The sequence below is a fragment of the Syngnathus scovelli genome, chromosome 1, assembly GCF_024217435.2.
Source record: "Syngnathus scovelli strain Florida chromosome 1, RoL_Ssco_1.2, whole genome shotgun sequence".
In the NCBI taxonomy this organism is placed as follows: domain Eukaryota; kingdom Metazoa; phylum Chordata; class Actinopteri; order Syngnathiformes; family Syngnathidae; genus Syngnathus; species Syngnathus scovelli.
The window spans coordinates 18,659,831-18,680,092 of NC_090847.1; the positions used below are offsets into that span (position 1 = coordinate 18,659,831).

General features: G+C 40.5%; 1 protein-coding gene across 4 annotated transcripts; it reads right to left on the reverse strand.

Annotated features, from left to right (window-relative positions):
* Positions 1-498: 498 nt before the first annotated feature.
* cyfip2 (cytoplasmic FMR1 interacting protein 2) lies at positions 499-20,254 on the reverse strand. 4 transcript variants are annotated; one of them, XM_049762844.2, is made up of 30 exons: positions 20,096-20,253; positions 14,646-14,795; positions 14,481-14,570; positions 13,576-13,653; positions 12,800-12,901; positions 12,484-12,665; positions 12,290-12,386; positions 11,964-12,092; positions 11,759-11,863; positions 11,590-11,678; positions 11,259-11,496; positions 10,362-10,514; positions 10,052-10,191; positions 9,824-9,971; positions 9,272-9,425; positions 7,540-7,696; positions 7,365-7,461; positions 7,209-7,285; positions 7,014-7,122; positions 6,796-6,915; positions 6,508-6,707; positions 6,353-6,440; positions 6,079-6,222; positions 5,893-5,983; positions 5,549-5,679; positions 4,236-4,308; positions 4,038-4,132; positions 3,657-3,895; positions 2,309-2,456; positions 499-2,198 (listed from the first exon to the last, which is right to left on the reverse strand). In XM_049762844.2, the coding sequence occupies exons 2-30, from the start codon at positions 14,760-14,762 to the stop codon at positions 2,031-2,033; spliced, it is 3,759 nt and encodes a 1,252-aa protein (XP_049618801.1). In that variant the 5' UTR covers positions 14,763-14,795; positions 20,096-20,253; the 3' UTR covers positions 499-2,030. The 4 variants fall into 4 exon arrangements, with proteins under 4 accessions (XP_049618801.1, XP_049618642.1, XP_049618731.1 ...); XM_049762685.2 differs by lacking the exon at positions 20,096-20,253 and adding an exon at positions 19,686-19,708 and having other exon boundaries at positions 4,236-4,309; positions 5,547-5,679; XM_049762774.1 differs by lacking the exon at positions 20,096-20,253 and adding an exon at positions 19,217-19,241 and having other exon boundaries at positions 4,236-4,309; positions 5,547-5,679.
* Between the last annotated feature and the right edge of the window lie 8 nt (positions 20,255-20,262).

The following is a 20,262-nucleotide window of genomic DNA, read 5'->3' on the forward strand; positions in this document are numbered from 1 at the left end:
GTGAAATCAAACCGGCACCCTCCTATAACATGCATGGTAGGCTGATTGAGCACTCCAAATTGCCCGTAGGTGTGAGTGCGAGTACGGATGGTGTTTCGTCTTTGTGTCCCCTGCGATTGGCTGGCAACCAGTTCAGGGTGTCCCTGCTAACCCTGCTGCCCGATGGACTGCTGGGATATTCTCCAGCACGCCCGTGACCCCCGTGGGGACAAGCGGTATGGATGGATGGATGGATGGATGGATGGATGGATGGATGGATGGATGGATGGATGGATGGATGGATGGATGGATGGACGGACGGACGGACGGACGGACGGACGGATGGATGGATGGATTTCCATCCAATTTAATTTCCTTAAAAATGCAAAACATGATGTCTTTAATTATGGCGATCCAAGATTAAAAAAAAAAGTTTGAAACTGATCATTCCAGATACACAATGGCAGAGTCAGATACACAATGCCCAATTCAAACTAAGATCCTCAAGCATGACACAAATTTTCAATTTAAACATGTTTTATTTCATGGAAATACAACATAATTTCTAATCCTATGCAGGACCACTGTTGTACATTTGATAATCTTTTCTCCATTTTTAATACTTGACTTCAAAACATGGTCACTGGTACAATTACTTAAACAAAGCCTCATGTCACAAATGGAACCATTGATGACAATAAATTACACTTTCATGCTAAGGTTTCGCAATGATATATTTGTGCCTTTTTTACTAGATAAACCTGCAAATTAACAACTAATCAAAGTTGAATAAATATAATAAAAAGATTGAGTTACAAAACAACATTTCTTAATTAAAAATTATTCAGAAAAAGTTCACAAGGTAGGGGTTACTACTGAATAAGTAATTTGTGATTCCTGTGAAAAAATAGGGCTAATTTAGCTTATCTTGATAGCACTGCTAAAGCTAAATTAAAAATGTCCAACAATAATCATTACCGACTATATTCAAGAAATGCTTAATTAATTCTATGTAACTTTTTGTATCGTGTTTGTTCATTTCATATATTTACCAAACCAGCATGAGCCACACACACACTCCAAACTGGTTTATCTAGTACAGCACTGTCATCATACACTGAGAGGTTTTTGTTGTTTAAAACGCCGGAAAAAAGCAAAACATGTTCACCCATCATTGTTTTTTCTTTCTAAATAAGGAATACCATCAGTGTATTCATGAACAGTATATAAAAATTGTTCGACAGGCAAAAGAATGAAAAAGAAATTAGTTTTCCAGTCAGTAGCAGACAAGTATACCAAGGATGTGTAAATAAAATTATTCATAGTAAAACAAGAACAATTACGACACCCAACACTTCACTTAATTTGACTGTAAAATTTACATTGAAACTAGCGTTGAATTGAAAAAATGTATCATGATAAACAGAGGGGTTTGGAGGTGGTGAAATCAGTAAAAGCAGATGAAACCAGCCAAAGCACATCATTCCCTTTAAAGTCAGCAAATCATTGAAGAAATTACGTATTATGTATAGAGAAAACTCTGTCTAGGCATACCAGATGATTACATCAATGAGAAAAAGATATTCTGGTCAGCAGATGTGAGCCCATAGCATCTGTAGTAAGTAGTGCAGCTGGTTTTGTCGCTCAGATTTATTTTGTCAACTTGAGTGATTAGCATCAGAGTAATCAGCAAAAAATCATATTTACCTTATTCTGTGACTCACAGATTCACAGACCTGAAGTACTATTTTGTCATATGCTTCCGTAATCCATTCTAGTATGCAGTTGAAAGAATAAGAAAGGGCATGCATGAGTCATGTGTATGTTAAAATAAAATGAGATGTGAAGATATACCTCCACCTCTGGTCTCGCAGTTTCTACTACTGCAAGCATTCTCAGTTTGAGATGATTCACCTTTTAATTTCCCTTAGCCAATGTGAGGAGAAATTAAAGTAACTCCGAATTGAAGGAGACCAGAGATTGGCAAAAAAAACGCATCATATCCATGAGGAATGTGTGTTTCATTGTATGCTGTATGCTTATATTGGTTTTCAACAAGTGGTAGCCAGGGATTGGTGTATAGGAGGCTGGAAACAGCGAACATGCTCCACAGTGGAACTGTCTGTCTCCACAGCCTTCATGTACTTGTTTAGGATAGCAAAGATTTCATTGTTAAGAATCTGGTACTTCCTGATGCGGTCTGCCATCTTCTTTAGTGGCTGTGAAAAAGACAATAGTGAATATACGAATTGCAGTTATTCAGCAATGGGATAAACATTCAACACTGAATATACTTGTTTGTATTTCATTTCGGAAACAGTATACCCACCACATTTTTGATGATCTCATCCTTGCCATCTTGTCTTTGGACTTTGAGCAGGTGGTAGCAGAAGTCAAAGAGATCAAAACGACGTTGCTGTCCCAACAGAACAATGACAGCACAGCCGGCCCAGTTCAGACCATCCCCAAAGCACTGCCTAAACGTCAAACCACACAAGTAATGCTACACATCTGACTTACTGTGGTTAATTGCAACTGTATGTGTTTGGAGTTAAGTATTACAAATATAACTAAAGCCACAGGCACATTGATTCAAGTAAGGTAAGGCTCAGAAATCTCAGAAATATCTCAGAAATAGTACTTGGATAAATATTTTTATGAGGGATGGGCGAGTACCGATACTAGGTATCGTACCGTTGCCAATACCAGCCTTATTCAAGGTATCGATCGGTACTTGTAGCAGAGGTCGATACCAGTATCGGTTGCTCTCTTGTGGACGTTTTACGAATAGGAACCACAAAGTAGACGTTAGAAGAATGAAAAATGGTCATATTTTCCACACAATTTTAAGGAAAACGGCTACATCTATATTTCTTTATTATATATTATTTATTATCTGTCATTGTATTGAGTACTTGTATTGGTATCAGTTTAAAAAAGGCTCCCTAATTTTACCTGGTGGTAATAACATGACCAGTGCTACAGAATCTTATCTCCAGACAATTAACCAGTTTGGATCCATAACAAGAGTCCCGCTGGATTTTTTTAAGTCTTTGTTCTGGTTCAAATCGCTAGCAAATGCAATCCAGATTGGATTTTTTTTTTTTGCCCGCATGCAACCAGTATCTGATTGTCAGTCGGAACAGATTCAGATTTTTTTTTTTATTTCAAAATCTAACCATCGTCGGTCTCATATGTGGTCCGAAATTGTATACGCATCTAATTTTTTGCAATGCAACCCCAGTCGTAACGGCCAGCTCGCAAAAATCTGACCTGGAAGTCATCATGCACTCAGCGCAGAAGGGGAGACTGCTTGGGAGTGAGATAAGATTATTTTGATAACTGTATTAACTCTACGTTGGACTTTAATTTAATCCTGTTTGAAACTATTTTAGGTCTCCAAATTACTATTGGAATTTGTTATCAGTGACTACTCGTAGTGGTATCGGTCTGAAAAAAATTGGTATTGTGGCAGACCTTAGGACCAGGCCTCTCACCCAGCAGGCCTGCAGGTAGGGTTTATGTATGTTTCTTGTTACATCATATTGTTTTTGTTTCTTTGATCACTTGTGTCTTGTCTCACTTATTGGCAGTCAGTCTTGAAATAGAGACGTGTTCCTTAATTCTTCCACAGTACATCTGTCCATTTTGACATACATCAATCTGGCGTTACTCACTCTGCTGTGTACTCATGAGTGCCCACTGGAATGCAATACACAAACTGCATTGCACTCCAGAGGCGGTGGAATTCCATGCACTCATCGACATGCATGACACCATTGGTGGGAGGAGGCCCGCGCCACACCCCATCTTGCAAAAAGCTCCGGATGCGGGTCAGGATGACCTCAAACATGGAAAGGCCGCAGCACAGGCGCTCTTTGGTCAGCAAATCTCCCTCACGTGCAATGGCAATTTGCTACCAGAAAGACAAAACAATGAAATTACATTAGTAGTGTTTTGTGCAGCCCGTTTTAGTTTTAGTCTATTCGTTGCTATCATTTTAGTTTTGGTCATGTTCATACTCTTTTTAATTTTTAGTTTAAATGTGCACAAGATACCTGAGGGGTCCCCAGCCTCTCAATCAGAGGCACAAGGTGAAGAGGGGCATACTTTGCTTCGAGCCTTTTCATCCTCACTTCCAGACGCTCTCCCTCTACACATCACAGAAACATTTATTAATGTGACGTGTATTACACACTCAAAAAAACAAACAAAGAGTCATCCATTCTGTTTGAATAATTTCTAGCCAAAAATACCTTTGATGTATACTCTCGGCAGAATGTTTTGGAAGGGGGCAGCATGAAGAAGGTCACACACTTCTTCCTGTGACTGATATTAAAAAAGTATACAAGATAAAATAATTTGAATGAGATGTAATTTAAAATAAAGCACACAAACAAACAAAAACATCCTTCCAGAGCATGCATGCAAGCCATGAAGTGATATTAAATTCTTATTCATTCACCATACTTTCCTATCCACAGTCTATGTATGCTGTGTCAATTCGATGTCTACATCTGAGAAATCTAATGTTTAATGTTTGGGTATGGTTTTGGTAGTTTAAAACAATGAGAAAATTTGTAAAAGACACTTGTAAGGGTGTCAGTATCACTGTTGATTTGGCAGTGCAAATGAAAGCATGTGGAATTGGGTTGATTGGAGAAGGCCAGACACACAAGACGGGTTCTAGTTGATGCAAAATGTTTTTTTAAGGGGGTTAAGGTCAGAGCTCTCAAGTCTTTCAATAACAATGGGCGGTATGGACTTTTCTTTGTACACATGGACACATTCTAGAGCAAAAAAGGTTTTCTCAAAACTGTTCTTATTGAATAATGGAACGGTCTAAACTAAATGAAGCAGAATGCTAAATAATTTATTTGTGCATTCATGTCAGCAAGAGCCATGCAATAATAAAAGCAGGACACATGCACCTATGTATGTATGTTAAAATACAATAAATGTATGTACAAATGTGCATTTCAAAAGGTTAGTTTTAAAAGAAAGACAGATGTGCAAACAAGAACATGCATCTAGAATCGGAATAAATGCATGGAAGCACATGACTGCAAAGGCAACCCTCCCAAAATGTGATACACTTTCCTCAGTGGATGAAAAACACATTGGGATTCTTATACAGTAGCTTTATCACTAATTGCCTTTCTTTAGATCTCAGATAATTCCACAATGTTTTTGTAGGCCTGATGGGATATAAATCGTGTCATGCAAACAGTACAGAGAAAAGAAACACAGCAAGCCAAACTAAAATGAGAAGAACAGAAAGAAACAACTCATTTCAAAGTTATCTAGATAGCAATATACAAAACCCATGTCCTTACCACCTGTGGTTGATGCCAGCGTGCAATGAAAAATAGAATCATAGTTTCAAGATTAAACTCACTGCAGCACTCAGACTGGGGCCTGAAAGACCGCGTGATTTAGAGAAAATCAACATCTTAAATAAGGCAGAAAACTTCAGGCTCCCAGACGAACAACATAAGACATGCACAGTCCAGGCTGGCGGCTCTTATACCAGCTCAAACTGTCACGCCCGCCATAGAGTTAGTCTTACCAGAGCTTGCTCGATGAGCAGGCAGAAGAGGATGGCGTTCCCCACCTCCCTCAAGCTCTGGAAGACATCTGTCTTGAGCTCAGCATACTCAATAATATCCTTGAGTTGATGGTGGAAGAACTCCAAGATCCCTACAACGAAAAGAGTATGGGAATCTTGCCGTACTCTTTCTATCGGCTAGACATTACAAAACTCAACTATAAAATACTTTACCAAATCAAATGCGTTTGGTAAAAAGTCGACTATACTTCTATCTAAGACTACTGGGATGAATCGAAAAGGATTTGTTGTCCCACATTGCGACAGAGCATAATTTATGGTCAAAACAGAGGAGAACGGCTTACCTGGGGAGCCATACTCGTGGCGGGGTAGGCGACAGATTTTGGGCATAACTTCGATGAGTGTTTTTACATACTGCAGAACGGTGCCCTGTAACTACAGAAAGACGATGCACGTCATGTTAAGATTCCATAAAAAATAGGTGGAATGGAAATGTTTAGGAAGGCCAAGTGGAAAATGATGATGAATACCAAGCTCTTGACAATCTTTAGCAGCTCCTCCATCACAACAGCAATGCCTTGGTAACCAAGAAGACGACAAATAGTCTTGAAATGAGGTGGGCCAACAAAGTTCCTGTACGAGCTATATATGTGAGAGTAGGCAATGTTCAGAGGCTAGGAGGGAAAGAGGAGACAAAGAAAGAGTCAGTATCAGCCAGCAAATTACATACAGTGATAGTCGGTTTCAACCCAAGGAGTTGAAAAATCATTTAGAAAATTAAATGTGTGGCAGACTGTGGCACACCTTGGACCCATACAGGTAGTAAGGCTGTACATTGGCTGGCTTGTCTCTCTGAGGCTCTTGGGTGAAAGGAATGGCTGTGCGTACAAATCTGAAAAGAAAACATGCTTAGAACGATTCACTATGTATATAAGGTGCATCTGAAAACACAGACAGACCGGTTTGTGGATCCGTTGTAGCAATAATTAGGGAGGAAATCGAAATTGAGCTCCCAAAAAACATGAAGTGTAATTCGACCGTAGGGAGCTGAGACGTTGTGATTGGCCTCACGGAACATGGCATCAAAGCTGTCCAGAGTCATGTGCTTGGACAGAAGCCGGTGGGTGAGTCTGTTGATCTCCAGAAGCCACTCCAACTCCTGACCCCAAGTGTGATGCAAAGTATTGCGTTTAAAACTAAAATTGAAAGCTGAACTATTTTATTGGGCTACGGTATGTGATCTTTACCACAATAGATGTGAGATCCTCGCTTTCAAAGCGGCTGATGGCATGATCCAGAGATTTATACATGGCAGCAGAGATCCTCTGGGTGATAAGACGGTTTAGGTCAATGGAGCGACCCAGAAGCTGTAGCACACAGAAGGAACAGAGTAAAAAAAATAAATAAATAAATAAAAATACATGAACTCCACAGTTATACAATATGCTCGAGTTGTTTCCCGTACCTGCACATGTCTCTGTTTTAGCAACGTCTCATAGCGGTTTGAAGGAGGGTATGGTATAATCACGCCATAGTTTTTACATTCTGCCCGGAAGCGCTTATCAAGCAGGACACTGTGGGGGGGAAGAAAACTCTTAAATGGGTACAAGATATTGCACCAACAACACCAAACTTAATAAAACCAATTCACACTTCCTACCTGCCAGCCATTGCTTTGTAGTAGGCAAATATCTGATCAGCCAACTTGTAGACAAACTGATCAAAGCAAAGGTTTACCTGTGAAGAAGGAAAAAAACATTTCAAGAAACTGACATAGAATAATGACATTTGAATTTAATTAACCCTTAAAGATCACCTCTGCCTCAATTTCATCATAAAGGAACTGCTTCTTGAACTTCGTGAGAGCATAGTAGCCACTGTCATTGTACAAATCCAGTGGATACAGCACATATCTAGGCAGATGAAGAAAACACTAAATGCAAACCATTTTGCTCAAAACCCATTCGATTTGTTAAGGAAGTCGGATTTACTCCATCATTGATGGTTCCTTGGTCTCCAGGATGTGGTCAGTGAGAATCCATGGCATGGACATCTCAATAGGGAACTGGATTCTGCGACCCATGGTCAGCTCAAGGAAGAATTCTCTAAACCAGAGCTGGGACAAGTCACAACACTGCTGCAGGGCCTCTGGACATTGAAAGAACACAACAAAGTGAGGTATAGTATTTCGTCAAATAAATGCACATCAATACACTTGACTAATTTTTTATATAGTTCTCCTGTTATGTAGTAAAGCATCGCAGTCATACAACTATTAAGACACAAAAGGAACTTAATATAAAATTTGGTGTGTTAGGAGGACCATCTTCACTTATCTGGGAAGGCTTTCTGCAACATTTTGGGGCCATGCATAGATAGTTAAATGCATACGATGAGAACTAACGAAGTTGTAATTGAACTCTAAAGGAGTTCAATTATTAATTAGAGTTCAATTAATAGAGTCCCTATTTATATGAGCTGTTTCTCGCAGATTGAGAAGATATTTTGCGTGAATGTTTATTTAATTAATTTTCAGTTAGCATTTAAATGGGCTCCTCCATTGACTTTAGCATGATAGCTAGCAATGTTTTCAAAATAACACATTTTTGTTTAAATGTACAAGTGTGTAATTATTTTTTGTTGATCATTTAGTTTTTCATTAAACTCCATGACTTTAGCATGATAGCTAGCAATGTTTTCAAAATAACACATTTTTGTTTAAATGTACAAGTGTGTAATTATTTTTTGTTGATCATTTAGTTTTTCATTAAACTCCAACTAGGGTGTCATTAAATAGCTTAAAGTATGCTCAGGAATGGTACAGTCACGTTAACACACTGCGCCGTTCTGCACTTTTATTCCATTATAACGTTTTAAAGATCGAGAGAAGCCAAGATCAAAATTGCAATCAAATTTTGATTAATCGTCCAGCCCAAGGCGGAAGTTATCCAATCATCCAACCAAGCCTATATGGAAAAAAAACACTTTGTGCACTCAGGCAAAGTCATGATGCAAAGTAAAAGCCAAAACGTCTGGTAAAATGAATCAAGATTCAGGGGTAAGTTGTCAAGGACAAGGACCCCAACCAGTGGTGGTTCTACACTGAATTACTCCCTAGGAGAAACTATTTCCGGTTGTGCCGCCGCCCCGGGAGGCCACCCGTGTCGCCTGTGCCAAAAACCGCTACTGTAGGAGGGGGTACTTATTCTCACGGGTTGACTTACTGTAATAGGGCTGCTGTTAGAATTAGTACCCCCTGTAAACGTGCTTGGGGAGGGGGAACCTATTCAAATTTGCTACACTTGGTGAAAACACCCCCAGGAAGACACAAAAAGTCAGTTGATGTCGAGGGTTCACCGTTTTAAAATAGGAAGGGGGTACCTATTCTCGTGGGTTGACTTATTCTAATAGGGCTGCTGTTAGATTTAGTGTCCCCCTTGTAACTTGACTTGGTGTGGGGTGAACCTGTTCAGATTTGCTACACTTGGTGAAAACACCCCAAGAACACGCAGAAAAAATAAATGGATGCTGCCATGAACTGTGCTGCCAGGCCCTACCGGGAGAAAAACAGGACTCTTGGAAATGATCATCAGGCTTGAGTCACTGAAGCCACTGCTCATGCCACCCCTCACGTGACATAAAAAAATGCTGCCTTGTGTCGCCCGTGCTAAAAACCACTACTGACCCCAACTGCCTTGTTCAAAGAGGAGATGTTGTCCTCACCACTGAAGTTGAGCAAGTGTGTGAAGAAGAAGGATTGTTTGTGAAAGTCTTCTATGGCGACCACAATGGGTCCATCTAGACTGCTGCGCAGGGTCTTTTTAGAGCCACTCTTGTCAGCGATCAATGACTCCAACATAGTGCGCACCATGTACAGCTGCAGGGAACACAAAGAGGGACTTTGAAGAAGGAAGAAACCGCACACAATGCACTACACACTGGACAGTTTAATGGGATTGATTACAAGAGCAACTCTATTGCATACTATACTGTACTATACAATTAATTGTAAGAGCAATAGCAATACTATTCTCTTGCTACAACTGCAGCAGTAACCATAAAGAAAATTAAAACTAAGTATATTACCGATGATGGGAAGAAACTGTGTTGAATTTAATCGTCTCGCATTGATGTAATAAATGAAGTGGCTGGTAAGTGTACAGTATTTGCAAACAAACATTAGTTGAGAGGAATTACACAAAGCATTTTGACTTGATGCTCATTTGTGTCATCATGTCTGTCCCTTTTGATGGTAGTAACTCCAATGACACTTACTTGTGTGCTAGACGGTCCCACAGCTCTCCGCGGCACCTTGATATCAAAACCTCCTTTAGGGTCCTTCTCCCCCCTCAGACACGGATCATTTGGAGGTTCCCTCGCCCCCTCCCAGTCACAAACGGTTTTACGAATAGCTTGAAGAACGCTGAAGAGAAAGAAAATGGGATGATGAAGTCACACAATACATTGCATGGTTGTACTTTTGATCATATGATAGTTATGTACCTAATGAGGACATTCTTCTTCTTGCGCACAGCTTGGCGCAGAGGCTCTCGGAGTGTCATTTGGGCAAAGTCCTGCAGAGCTGCGTAGATGGTATTCCTGATAGCCTGATTGAAAACGGACTCCATTCGGCCCATCAGGACCTGATAGTCACAACAACATCGGCATGAGTACTGAATGTTTAACACCACACTTGTAACAGCTAGAACATTTTCAAAATATGTAGATGAAAGACAAAAGCTGCTTTGTTTGTCAGAATGAGAGCATAAATAAATCATCTCAAAAGTGTAGAGAGACCAGGGCTCTTTTGTACCTGAAGGCCTTTAATCATGGCAATCACTTCCACCAGAGCAAACTTCTCCTCGCTGGTGTAATTATAACGTGTGGCTCGTTCATACTCCTCTGCTGTGCCCGGACAGTCCTTATTACAAAATTTATCTGTGGGATGGACCAGCTTCCATGAATACTGAAAAAGCCAAAAAGGTTCGATTACTTTGATGGTGACTTTAAGAATACAGGTTATAGGGTACACCTACACAATCCTATTGCGCTACTATAATACAAGAGATGTATTATTCTCAGTTTGAATGGATATGTTTTAGTTAATATTCATATAATTATGCTTGTTTCAGTCGTGTACAATTACAACTACACCATCAAATCAGTCTATCTATTTTCATAGGTTATGTGGTCCCAATTGATTTTGGGCAAAAGGCAAGGTACAACTTGAACTGGCCATCAGTCAATGACACACTGTACAAACCAAACAATCATTTATACTCACATCCACATCAATTTGCAATTCACAGCCTATTATGCACCTAATATGTACTATATGGTTTTAAAACTTTGAAAGAAGCCATGGCACCCTGAGAAGACCCATGCAAATACGGTACGAACCAAAGTTAGAACCCTTTTGAATCCCTTTAATTGTGATGCAGACACATAATACCGCAAACTAAAAAGTTTTTTTTTTTTTTCAATTTCATTGCACGAGAGGGAAAAAAAATCCTCTCCGGTAATTTAATAAGGTGACGAAAAAAAGGAGACAAAAAGCCCCCTCAAAATATAATTGAGCATTATCATCTTCGTAAGTAAACTCTCTGATACAGCTCTTGTGTTGGATGACAAAAATATTGTGCAGGTCTACCAACTGTATTCTGCGACCCGTGAGCAAGCTATCCTTGGTAATTTGACAAGTATTACTCACAACTTCCATGACATGCGTACTCCACTTGGACAACAACTGCAGACCCCTCAGTGAAAGGTCAAAAAGCTCTCTGTATTCCTCATCTGATTTCTGGCTGTCCAGACCTGAGCCCGTCACCACTTCGCTGTTGCTATAGCGCGCCAGCTCAGAGATGAAGCGAATGTGGTCCTCTCTGATCTGCACCATTTGCTCACATAGGTTGTACTGTGGTGAAATGCTGCTCTGGGTGCACGTCCATCTGTGTGCAGAGGGGAGACACGGGAGGGCTCATATGCTTCAAGAAAGGATAGAAAGCTGTTTATATGAAAGTGGGCATTAATGGGTTTCTTACTTGGACTTGTTTTCCTCGTAGTGAGCACTTGTCTCAATGTAGCGGGACAACTCTATCTGCATGTCTCCAAAGAGTGGCACCACTTGAAGCTTAAACGCACACGAAAAAAAAGTCTCGTCTGATTTGTTTGATTTTGGACAAAGATCTATTGAAAAGGTCAAAGTCTTACTTTAAAGAACTTGTCGATCTTGCTAAGGTTGATCCTCTTTTTGGCATCTAGTTTGTAGATATTACTCACATTTCCATCCATCAGGTACAGACCAAAGCCCATCACCTGACATGAGAACATACGTGTTGTTTTAATGTGGAAAAAGGCAAGCTGAAGCACATGACTACCGTAAAAGATCGGGTAAGAAAGCATTAAATGTGTGTACCTTGAGAAGCATGTGCTTCTCACTTGGAGTCAAATACATCTTGTTCTCATAATAATCTACACAGATGTTGACAATATCTGCCAAAAGTTCTTCATAACCTGGAATCACTTCCAACTGTTGGTGCAGGCACTACAAAAACACACAACAAAGGGAAGGAGAGAATGTTTAAAGTTTGTAAACCTATGGCTCTACCAACAATAAAGTAGCTTTTTCGCAAAACCGGAACGCTGTTGTTGCGGTGATACCAGCAAGGCTTCACAACATGTACCAGCAAAATTACACAATTTGGAAGGGATAATCCAAGAAGTAGAAATTAATAGGTAAACCTGAGTGATCCTGTTGTGGTTAGCTAAGAACATTGAAAGATTTTGAGATTCCTGGATGGACTGAGGGTCAGCCATCTTCCTCAGGAACTGAGCAGCCCTAGAGACAGAGAGAGTCCAACATAAGAACCAGTTCCCTTTTGGAAAAGCCAATGCAATAATGAGAAAGCTTACGACATGTGTCCGTGGAACAGTACCTTTTATAAGCAGAATGATCGTTCTTTACGCTACACTTCATGTTTTTCAGTTCGTCCAGTACAGCAAACATGTTGATAAATTTTCCCAGAGTGAGCAGATAGGCCTCAGAAACAAAGTCTTTCCTTCTCTCAGCATGGCAGAGACGCTTCACTTCGCTACAGAAACGTTCTATAGCTTTCCGCTACATAAGGGAAAAAGAATTGAAAACCATAACACAGAATTATTTGCAGCAATATTTGGTTGATATAAAATACTACTTGCTTTAGCCATTTATGCCTTTACAGATGCTTAAATAATCACATAAAAATGTTTTACTTGGAAGTACATAAACTTCATGAGCTTGGTGACTTCTGGCTCCAACACTTCCACTGTTTTCTCGTAGATCTCAACCCTGTTGGGTTGCTCGTTGCATTTCACCTAATAAACACAAGAGAGCACTATTACATATCTTGCCAATGTAATTCTGATATGGAACTACAAATTAATTGTGGACATTTCAAATTTGGGGTCAATTCAGGACCTAATGCTGAAGTACATGATAAGTTGCTCCGATAAATAAAAGAATGCTGACAAGTGGTTCCATAAAATATGAATACACCTTCTGTAGCAGGGGTGTCAAACTCATTTTTCTGGCGGGCTGCATTGTAGTCATATCTTCTTTCGGAGAGCCATTATGACCCATATTATGTACCTCATATTATATACAGTAAAAGCTACAAAACAAACTGACAAATAACTCCTTTTCATATCAGACGAGTAAAAACTGGTCAAATCTTAAAAAAAAAAGATATTAAAAGTGAAGACAATTTTCAATTCTAGTAATGACACGAATTTGATGCACAATTTGTCTTCGCGGGCCACATAAAATGATGTGGCGGGCCGTATCTGGCCTTGAGTTTGACACGTGTTCTATAGTATATTTTTTGGGTGTTTTCTTCATGTGTGAGAGGTATTCTCCCACCCATCAAAAGAGGAACTTGTGGGTTGAAGATGACAATACAACAAACACCATACTTAATATTACAGTACTGTGAATTGAAAGTAAAGTCTGAGTCCACCAATCAACATTTGTTCGCATGTCTGAGTGTTACCTGCGGAATAGCTCGAGAGCAGCTTCTCCAAGTGTAAAGCATCACTGCATACTCATGTCCTTCTTCCAGCATTTCATTCTGCACAAAGTGAAAAAGTAATAATGATGTGAATGATGTTCAACCATGTGAACAATATCTCCTGTCATAATCCAATTCAAATAAAAATGTTAACTTTATATTGTTAATGACTTTATGGTCATTACCTAATGGTGTCAAGTATGCTTACTTTCCGCCTCATTAGTTCCTCATTAGTACCAAACATACAATTAAAAAAAACTGATAGAACATCTTACATGAAAAAACAGCATACATACATACGTATTTCAAACCGAAAGAACATTTGAGCAATTGTTATTTTTTTCGACGTTTGTTAATTGCACACAGCATTTTGACAATTAATTGTTTATCATTTTACTATGTGGAGGTTTGTGTTTAAGCTAGAATGTCTTCATGGAAACGCACGTACAATTGCTCTCAGATGAGTAACCTGTTCCATAATGACTGTGCACTTTATTAATATTTCAGCAGAGGAACAATTCTTCCATTCAGAAAGAGGTGAGACACAGTTCTCAATCCCTCTTGCTCTAGTATCCTCAAATAGACTGGCTTCACCCTAAGTGGGACTTCCTGATGAAATAGAGTTGAATAAAGCACAGCTTCCCTTATTTGTAAGTCCAGTCCCACTAGTCACCTTACAGCATCATTCATGGAAGAGGAAGTTGAGAGGAACTTTGCCTGGCTCAAGTGTGTGAACATGGTGATATCAAAACTAGAATCAATTTGCAGAGGCTGCACATCACATTTGGCTTTGTCGTACTTATTAGATGGGGGAAAGAACAGACCGGATGGCCATACTATTGAGGCCAGTCACATTGAACTGTTTGAAAATCGAAAGCAGGCCTCACCATGCTGGAGTGGACTGTAGCTTGCTCAATATAACGAGCGATGCCAGTCACAAACGCGTTCCTATCTTCAAAGTTGGTATCAAAATTGGCCTGGAGAAGAAGAGATTAGTGAGCAGAGTGAGACACTTTGACACTTATCAGGTGACAGCATGGGTGGGGTTGTACCTGGTACATAATGGAGGAGGGAGGGGGTTCAATGCATGGCTGCTGGTCTGGGAGGGGCAGTTCCTCCAGCAGGTCCACATTGGATAGGGCATCTTCCAGGGTCACGTGGGTCGTCATGGTTACAAAACCTCACTCACACCACACTCAAGTCTGAAAGACGGAAAGAGAACATGAGATGAATAGCCAATAAAAATCCCACAGAGTGACTTGACATGTTTTGTCTGCGGTGTCTTGACGATCACAGTCGGCTATATGGGGTGGAGCAAGCTACTTCTACTTAGAAAAGCAGAGACCAGAGTGTGGAAAAAGAACCCGTGGTGACAGTACGTAAAACCAGAACGAGTGGAGGCAGAACTTAGTTAGCATTAATACCAAGTATTGTGCAAATCTGTGGATGTACCGCAAGCAGATGGCACATTGCCATCTAAGGCTGTCACTATCGAATAATATCACAGTGCCGCCACCCATTACACATTCATTCATTCATTCACCATCCGAACCACTTCTCACGTGGTTTGCAGGCGTGCTGGAGCCTCTCCTAGTGATCTCTGAGAACAAGGTGGGGTTCATCCTGAACTGGTTGCCATTCAATCGCAGGCACACATAGACAAATGACCATTCACGCTCACAATCATACCTATGGACAAAACTACCATGCATGTTTTTGGAATGTGGGAGGAAACTGAAGTGCCTGGAAAAACCCACGCAGGCATGGGGAGAACATGCAGCTTCCACACAGGATGTCTGGAGCTGGGATCGAACCCTCAACCCCTGAACTTTGAGACGGATGCGCTAACCAGTTTTCCACCATGCCACCTGGTTAGTGATGATTACACTGAGACAAAAACCCACTTCTGTAGGCGCTTAGTCCGTCATTTTTTAATTTTTTATTTTGCCATCTATCAACTATCGTCGTCATAATGGGCACTCATCAGCAAGAGTGTCTGACAGAATGCCCAACTCCGGAAGCAATATATAATTAATGTAATACATTATCTTCAACGCCACTAGGAATGTAGTGTTCCTCATGAGTAAGTGCAGCCTTTGCCCTTTTTTTCATGACAATCACTACTAGCACAACTGCGGCAACATAAGCTCTTAATGCTCATCATGGGTCTCTGGGAATTCGTGTGTATATCTGACCCAGCAGATAAAGTTGACAGGGCCAATAATCGGTTTAATATGCACAGCCAGAAGCGTAAAGATGTGTGTGGAAAATAAATGAGCCAGAATAAACTATTAGGTGTGACCTTCTCAGACTCTTTTGAGTTTCCACCTGTGAACTGGTACTGCAAAACATCACATTGTTAACCTTATTCATTCATCATTTTCATTTACTCAAATGAATTAATAATATATCGACCAGAGCTCACCAATTCCAGCCCTCGAGGTCTGGTGTCATGCTTATGTCTCCCTGGTGCTACAAATGATCAGATAAACAGCAAGGTGTACAGAAGCTGATCATTTGAGTCAGGCGTGTTGCAGCAGTGAGACATGGAAAACATGCTGTACACCGGACCCAGAGGACCAGAATCAGGGACCTCTGATATAGATTGTCCATCCATCCATCCATCCATCCATCCATCCATCCATCCATCCATCCATCCATCCATCCATCCATCCATCCATCCATCCATCCATCCATCCATCCATCCATCCATCCATTTTCTAAACCTTTTTTCCTCCCAAGGGTCGCGGGCGAGCTGGAGCCTATCCCAGCTGACTTCTGGCAGTAGGCGGGGGACAACCTGGTTGCCAGCCATTCACCTGCTGGCAAATACGATTGCTCAATCAGCCTACCATGCATTTTTTTGGAATGAAGAAACCAGAGCACTGAAGGAAACCCACGCAGGCACGGGGAGAACATGTAGGAAGCTGGAGCCAAAGAACAACGTGACAATGACGAGAGAGAACTTGGCATGTGTAATGGCGAACTTGGCCAACAGTCACATATAGAAGATGAGGACTTTGATGGATTTGTGTATGAATATCAATTAACAATAATGTGAGTACAGTACAGTTCACAATTAAATAGTAGAATAAAGTACAACCAAACTCACTGTCTTGCTCCCATTACGTTTTTCTTGTTCACCATAAGTCATGGCATGCATGCAGCCTATAATGCAGTGCACCCTATGTGTGGATTAAGTACAAAATAGCCCCCACAAATTGAGTCTGCACCTCTCAGCCCGAAGCCTTATGGTGTGGAAAATACAATACTCAGAAACAACCTCAAAGAGATAATGTACAAAGTTGTTCCAAATACAAGGTTTTGATTTTATAGACTTGAATCACCCAGAAAGACTGGTATGTAATTATTCTCCTTATAGAAAAGTACAACTTAGTAGACGTGACTAGCGTTTAACAGAGCTGCTGAGCGTAGATCCTATTCACATTTGTGAACACAGGCCTTTAAAGCTTTAGTTGGCTGAATAAACTTTCCCACCGTATGCTAGTCTCTGAGTGTGCATGTGTGCTCATCACCTTTACACAGCAAAGGGCCCCTCTTCTTCACAATGGTGTTTAGAAGAGCTAGGCCTATTTTATACTATTTGGAGGTTTTTTTTGGTCAAGATTAACCGTATTAATAAATAACATTATAGGCAACTTTAAAGATCAAAATCATGCGGTAGTCTTCGTGGGTGTGTATGTGTGTAAAAATGAATACTGCCAATATTCTGATTTTAAAAGTGAAGTCTGTGGATAACAGATGGCAGGTGACTATGCAGTTCTTCCATTATTTACAATTTAGGGTAGCTCTACTCATGACAGGATCAACCAATGAACTTGCATGAGAAAGTGACCCTGTGACAATCAAACAGTGAGAAACAAATGAGAAGGTAACATGGACAATTTACTTCCATCACTCAGATAAACATACTGGATTATTAAAGTAATAAATCTATGACAGTGCAATTCAAAGTATTATGGCAATTGTTTTTATACTATTGCAGAGAACTGTGGCCAGAGTCTGATACTACTCAACACACACTGAGCGAAAGTGTGTCAAGTAAAGGGTCACACTGCTCAATGTAGTCAGTCCCCTGCCCCGGGGTTGCCTTTGTTACATTGATTCACCCCCACCAAACAAAACCACTCTAGAGCATTTTCAAACACACGTTCCAGCAAAGTCTGTGACGTGTACAGTATGGGACATTGGCAAGTATGACCTGACCCCATCAATGACAGGTTTTTATTTTAGACCAGTTACAATGGATGTTTGTTCGAAAACACGTGACCAATCACATTCATTATTCTGTGTAACACAGAAAGCAAAGGGTTGGGAGGGTTAGGGTTAACATTACAAACAAACAGACAAAACAAAGCATCTATAATTATTTGGTCTTTTCTGTCTTATGGCTGTTTAATATGCATGCTAGGGGGAGCCTGAATACCCACAATTCAAATCCAAAGCAATAAATGTGAAGGACACATGGTACCCACTTGTGGACCTTGCTGCAAATATAACTATAACTATAAGCATTGTTCTCTTTACACCTAGAGGCATTACATTATTACAGTGTCAAGAATAGAATGTCAGATTATCTGTCAGAAATCTGAAACTGCTTGTTTAGTAAATTGTACATAGCCACACCATTAAGAAGACTACATTACACAAACTAAAATGATCGACAATAAAAACAAAAAGATATAATCAGAATACACATCTACCCGAAAGGGTATCTTCTGTGTAATATCTTAATTATTGTGACGATTGCTTACAATTATATGTAGCACTGTACTAAAACGCAGGGACTGTTTTCTTATTTTTGCATATTTTTAGCTACATGAGAGTGCATAATGCGCTTACATTTTGTTTGATGTTTGATAATACAATAAAGCTGACTTTGACTTTGATTTTGATCAAGAAAGTATTGTGATGAAATTTTCTGTAGGCATGACAAAAGAATCTACGTGATTTTGCGGTAATAACAATCAATGTGTAGATTTGCTCGAGAATTGAATGTGAAGATGATCTTAAGGGGAAATGAGAAACCTTGAGAAGAGACCACAGATGGGAGGGTCATCCTGGAAGAGGGACCTGCCCATCTGTGGTCTCTTCTCAAGGTTTCTCATTTCCCCTAGTTGGAGTTTTGAGTTGTTCCTTGCCCTCCTAGGAGTTTAAGATCAGGGGATGTTTGAGAATATTTGTCATTTTTCACATGTCCTGAGTGTTGTTAGTCACCTAAATGTTGAACAGAGGCTGTGATGTACCGAAGTCAAATTCCTTGTTTGGCACGCTCAAACATGGCGAATAAAAACTCTTGAATCTTGAAGAAAAACACCTATAAACACTAACATATCCAGTTTGATGTCCCGAAAAATTATAGGCATGCCATTTGAAACAAATGTTTATCTTGGAATACCTCTCAGTAAAGATTATTCTGCCCAGTTTATGTGGTGATATTCAGAAATTCACAAATTAGAGACACATCAGATGACGTAGTGTTGTCCAAATACAAACTATTCAAACAACCACAATATCAAACACGATCCACTATGATTTGGACTGTTGCAATCAAAACAGAGCCTTATATTTGGTGTAAAGCACAATGCGTGAAAATACTCACTGGGTGTCATTAGATCATTCAGTTGTAGCCAATGATGTATTTTGAGAGCTGGACAGAAAATAGTGCCGTATTTCATACCGATGTTGAATGGCGCTTTGGAGGAAAATTCACGGTATAGACGAGAGTAATATTTGGTGAAGTATGAGGTCAACTACAAATCGTGACATCACTGCTTTGGGTGAGGGGCTGAATTACACATTCACAAAATAGTGCGGAAGGCGTGGGAGATAAGGAAGTAAAGTGTGCACGGCTTTATGCACGTCGATCGCGTGATTACATTGGAAATTGTTCATTTAGACGTAGAGCAGAAGTAGGCGAAAACTGAATGTCATTTGAGCATCAGTCACGGGCCCGCAGGCGTGCCACCGTGAGAGCAGTGAATGTTGACACCTCGCTCACTCTCATAGCCACGCTGAACCTCCTAATACAAAATAACGAGTCGGTTATCAGACGACTTCATTTTAAATACCACAGTGGAAGTTTTCCCCTCCATTTGAGAAGGAGAAAAATCGCGTGGCCTCCATCACTCATCCGTGCACTTGCTGCGCTCTCTTCACCCCACCCATCTCACATCAGCTACGATGCCGCTGGAAGCTAACGGAAATTCCGTGTGTGGGAATAATAAAAGAGAGCCGTCTCACTCTCGTCTATCAGTCAGGAACGCCCAACGACCCACTAGTGTCTGTAAGCACTAAATAATACCTATTATGTGTAAGCACTAAATAATACCGAGAATGATGCACCGTGTGAGCAGGAAGTGAGGCGGAAAAATGAGCTTCTCGCTCACTCTCCAGCCATCATCAGTACACAGATCACATCACCAGCGAAACCACGCTCATCTTCGAGAGACGCTTCATCCATGGCAAGGCGGCCACATACCTGTAAATCTCATGTCCGTCTGACGATACAGGAAGGCGGGCGGACAGTAGTGCGGTCTGCGACGCCGTTCCGACCTCGTCTCCGCCTTTAGCACGTCTTGAGACGAGACTGATGCTCTATTTTTTTTTTTTTTTTTTTTTGCCCTAGTGCCTCCCCAGCTCTAATCC

Bases quoted from the DNA above. Each gene is read 5' to 3' on its own strand.
- cyfip2 (XM_049762685.2), bottom strand. From the start codon at position 14,762: ATGACGACCCACGTGACCCTGGAAGATGCCCTATCCAATGTGGACCTG. The intron at 12,093-12,289 runs GTTTACCTATTA...GTGTTTTTGTAG, and splicing joins ACCACAACAGGATCACTCAG to TGCCTGCACCAACAGTTGGA. The intron at 3,896-4,037 runs GTATCTTGTGCA...TCTTTCTGGTAG, and splicing joins AGAGGCTGGGGACCCCTCAG to CAAATTGCCATTGCACGTGA.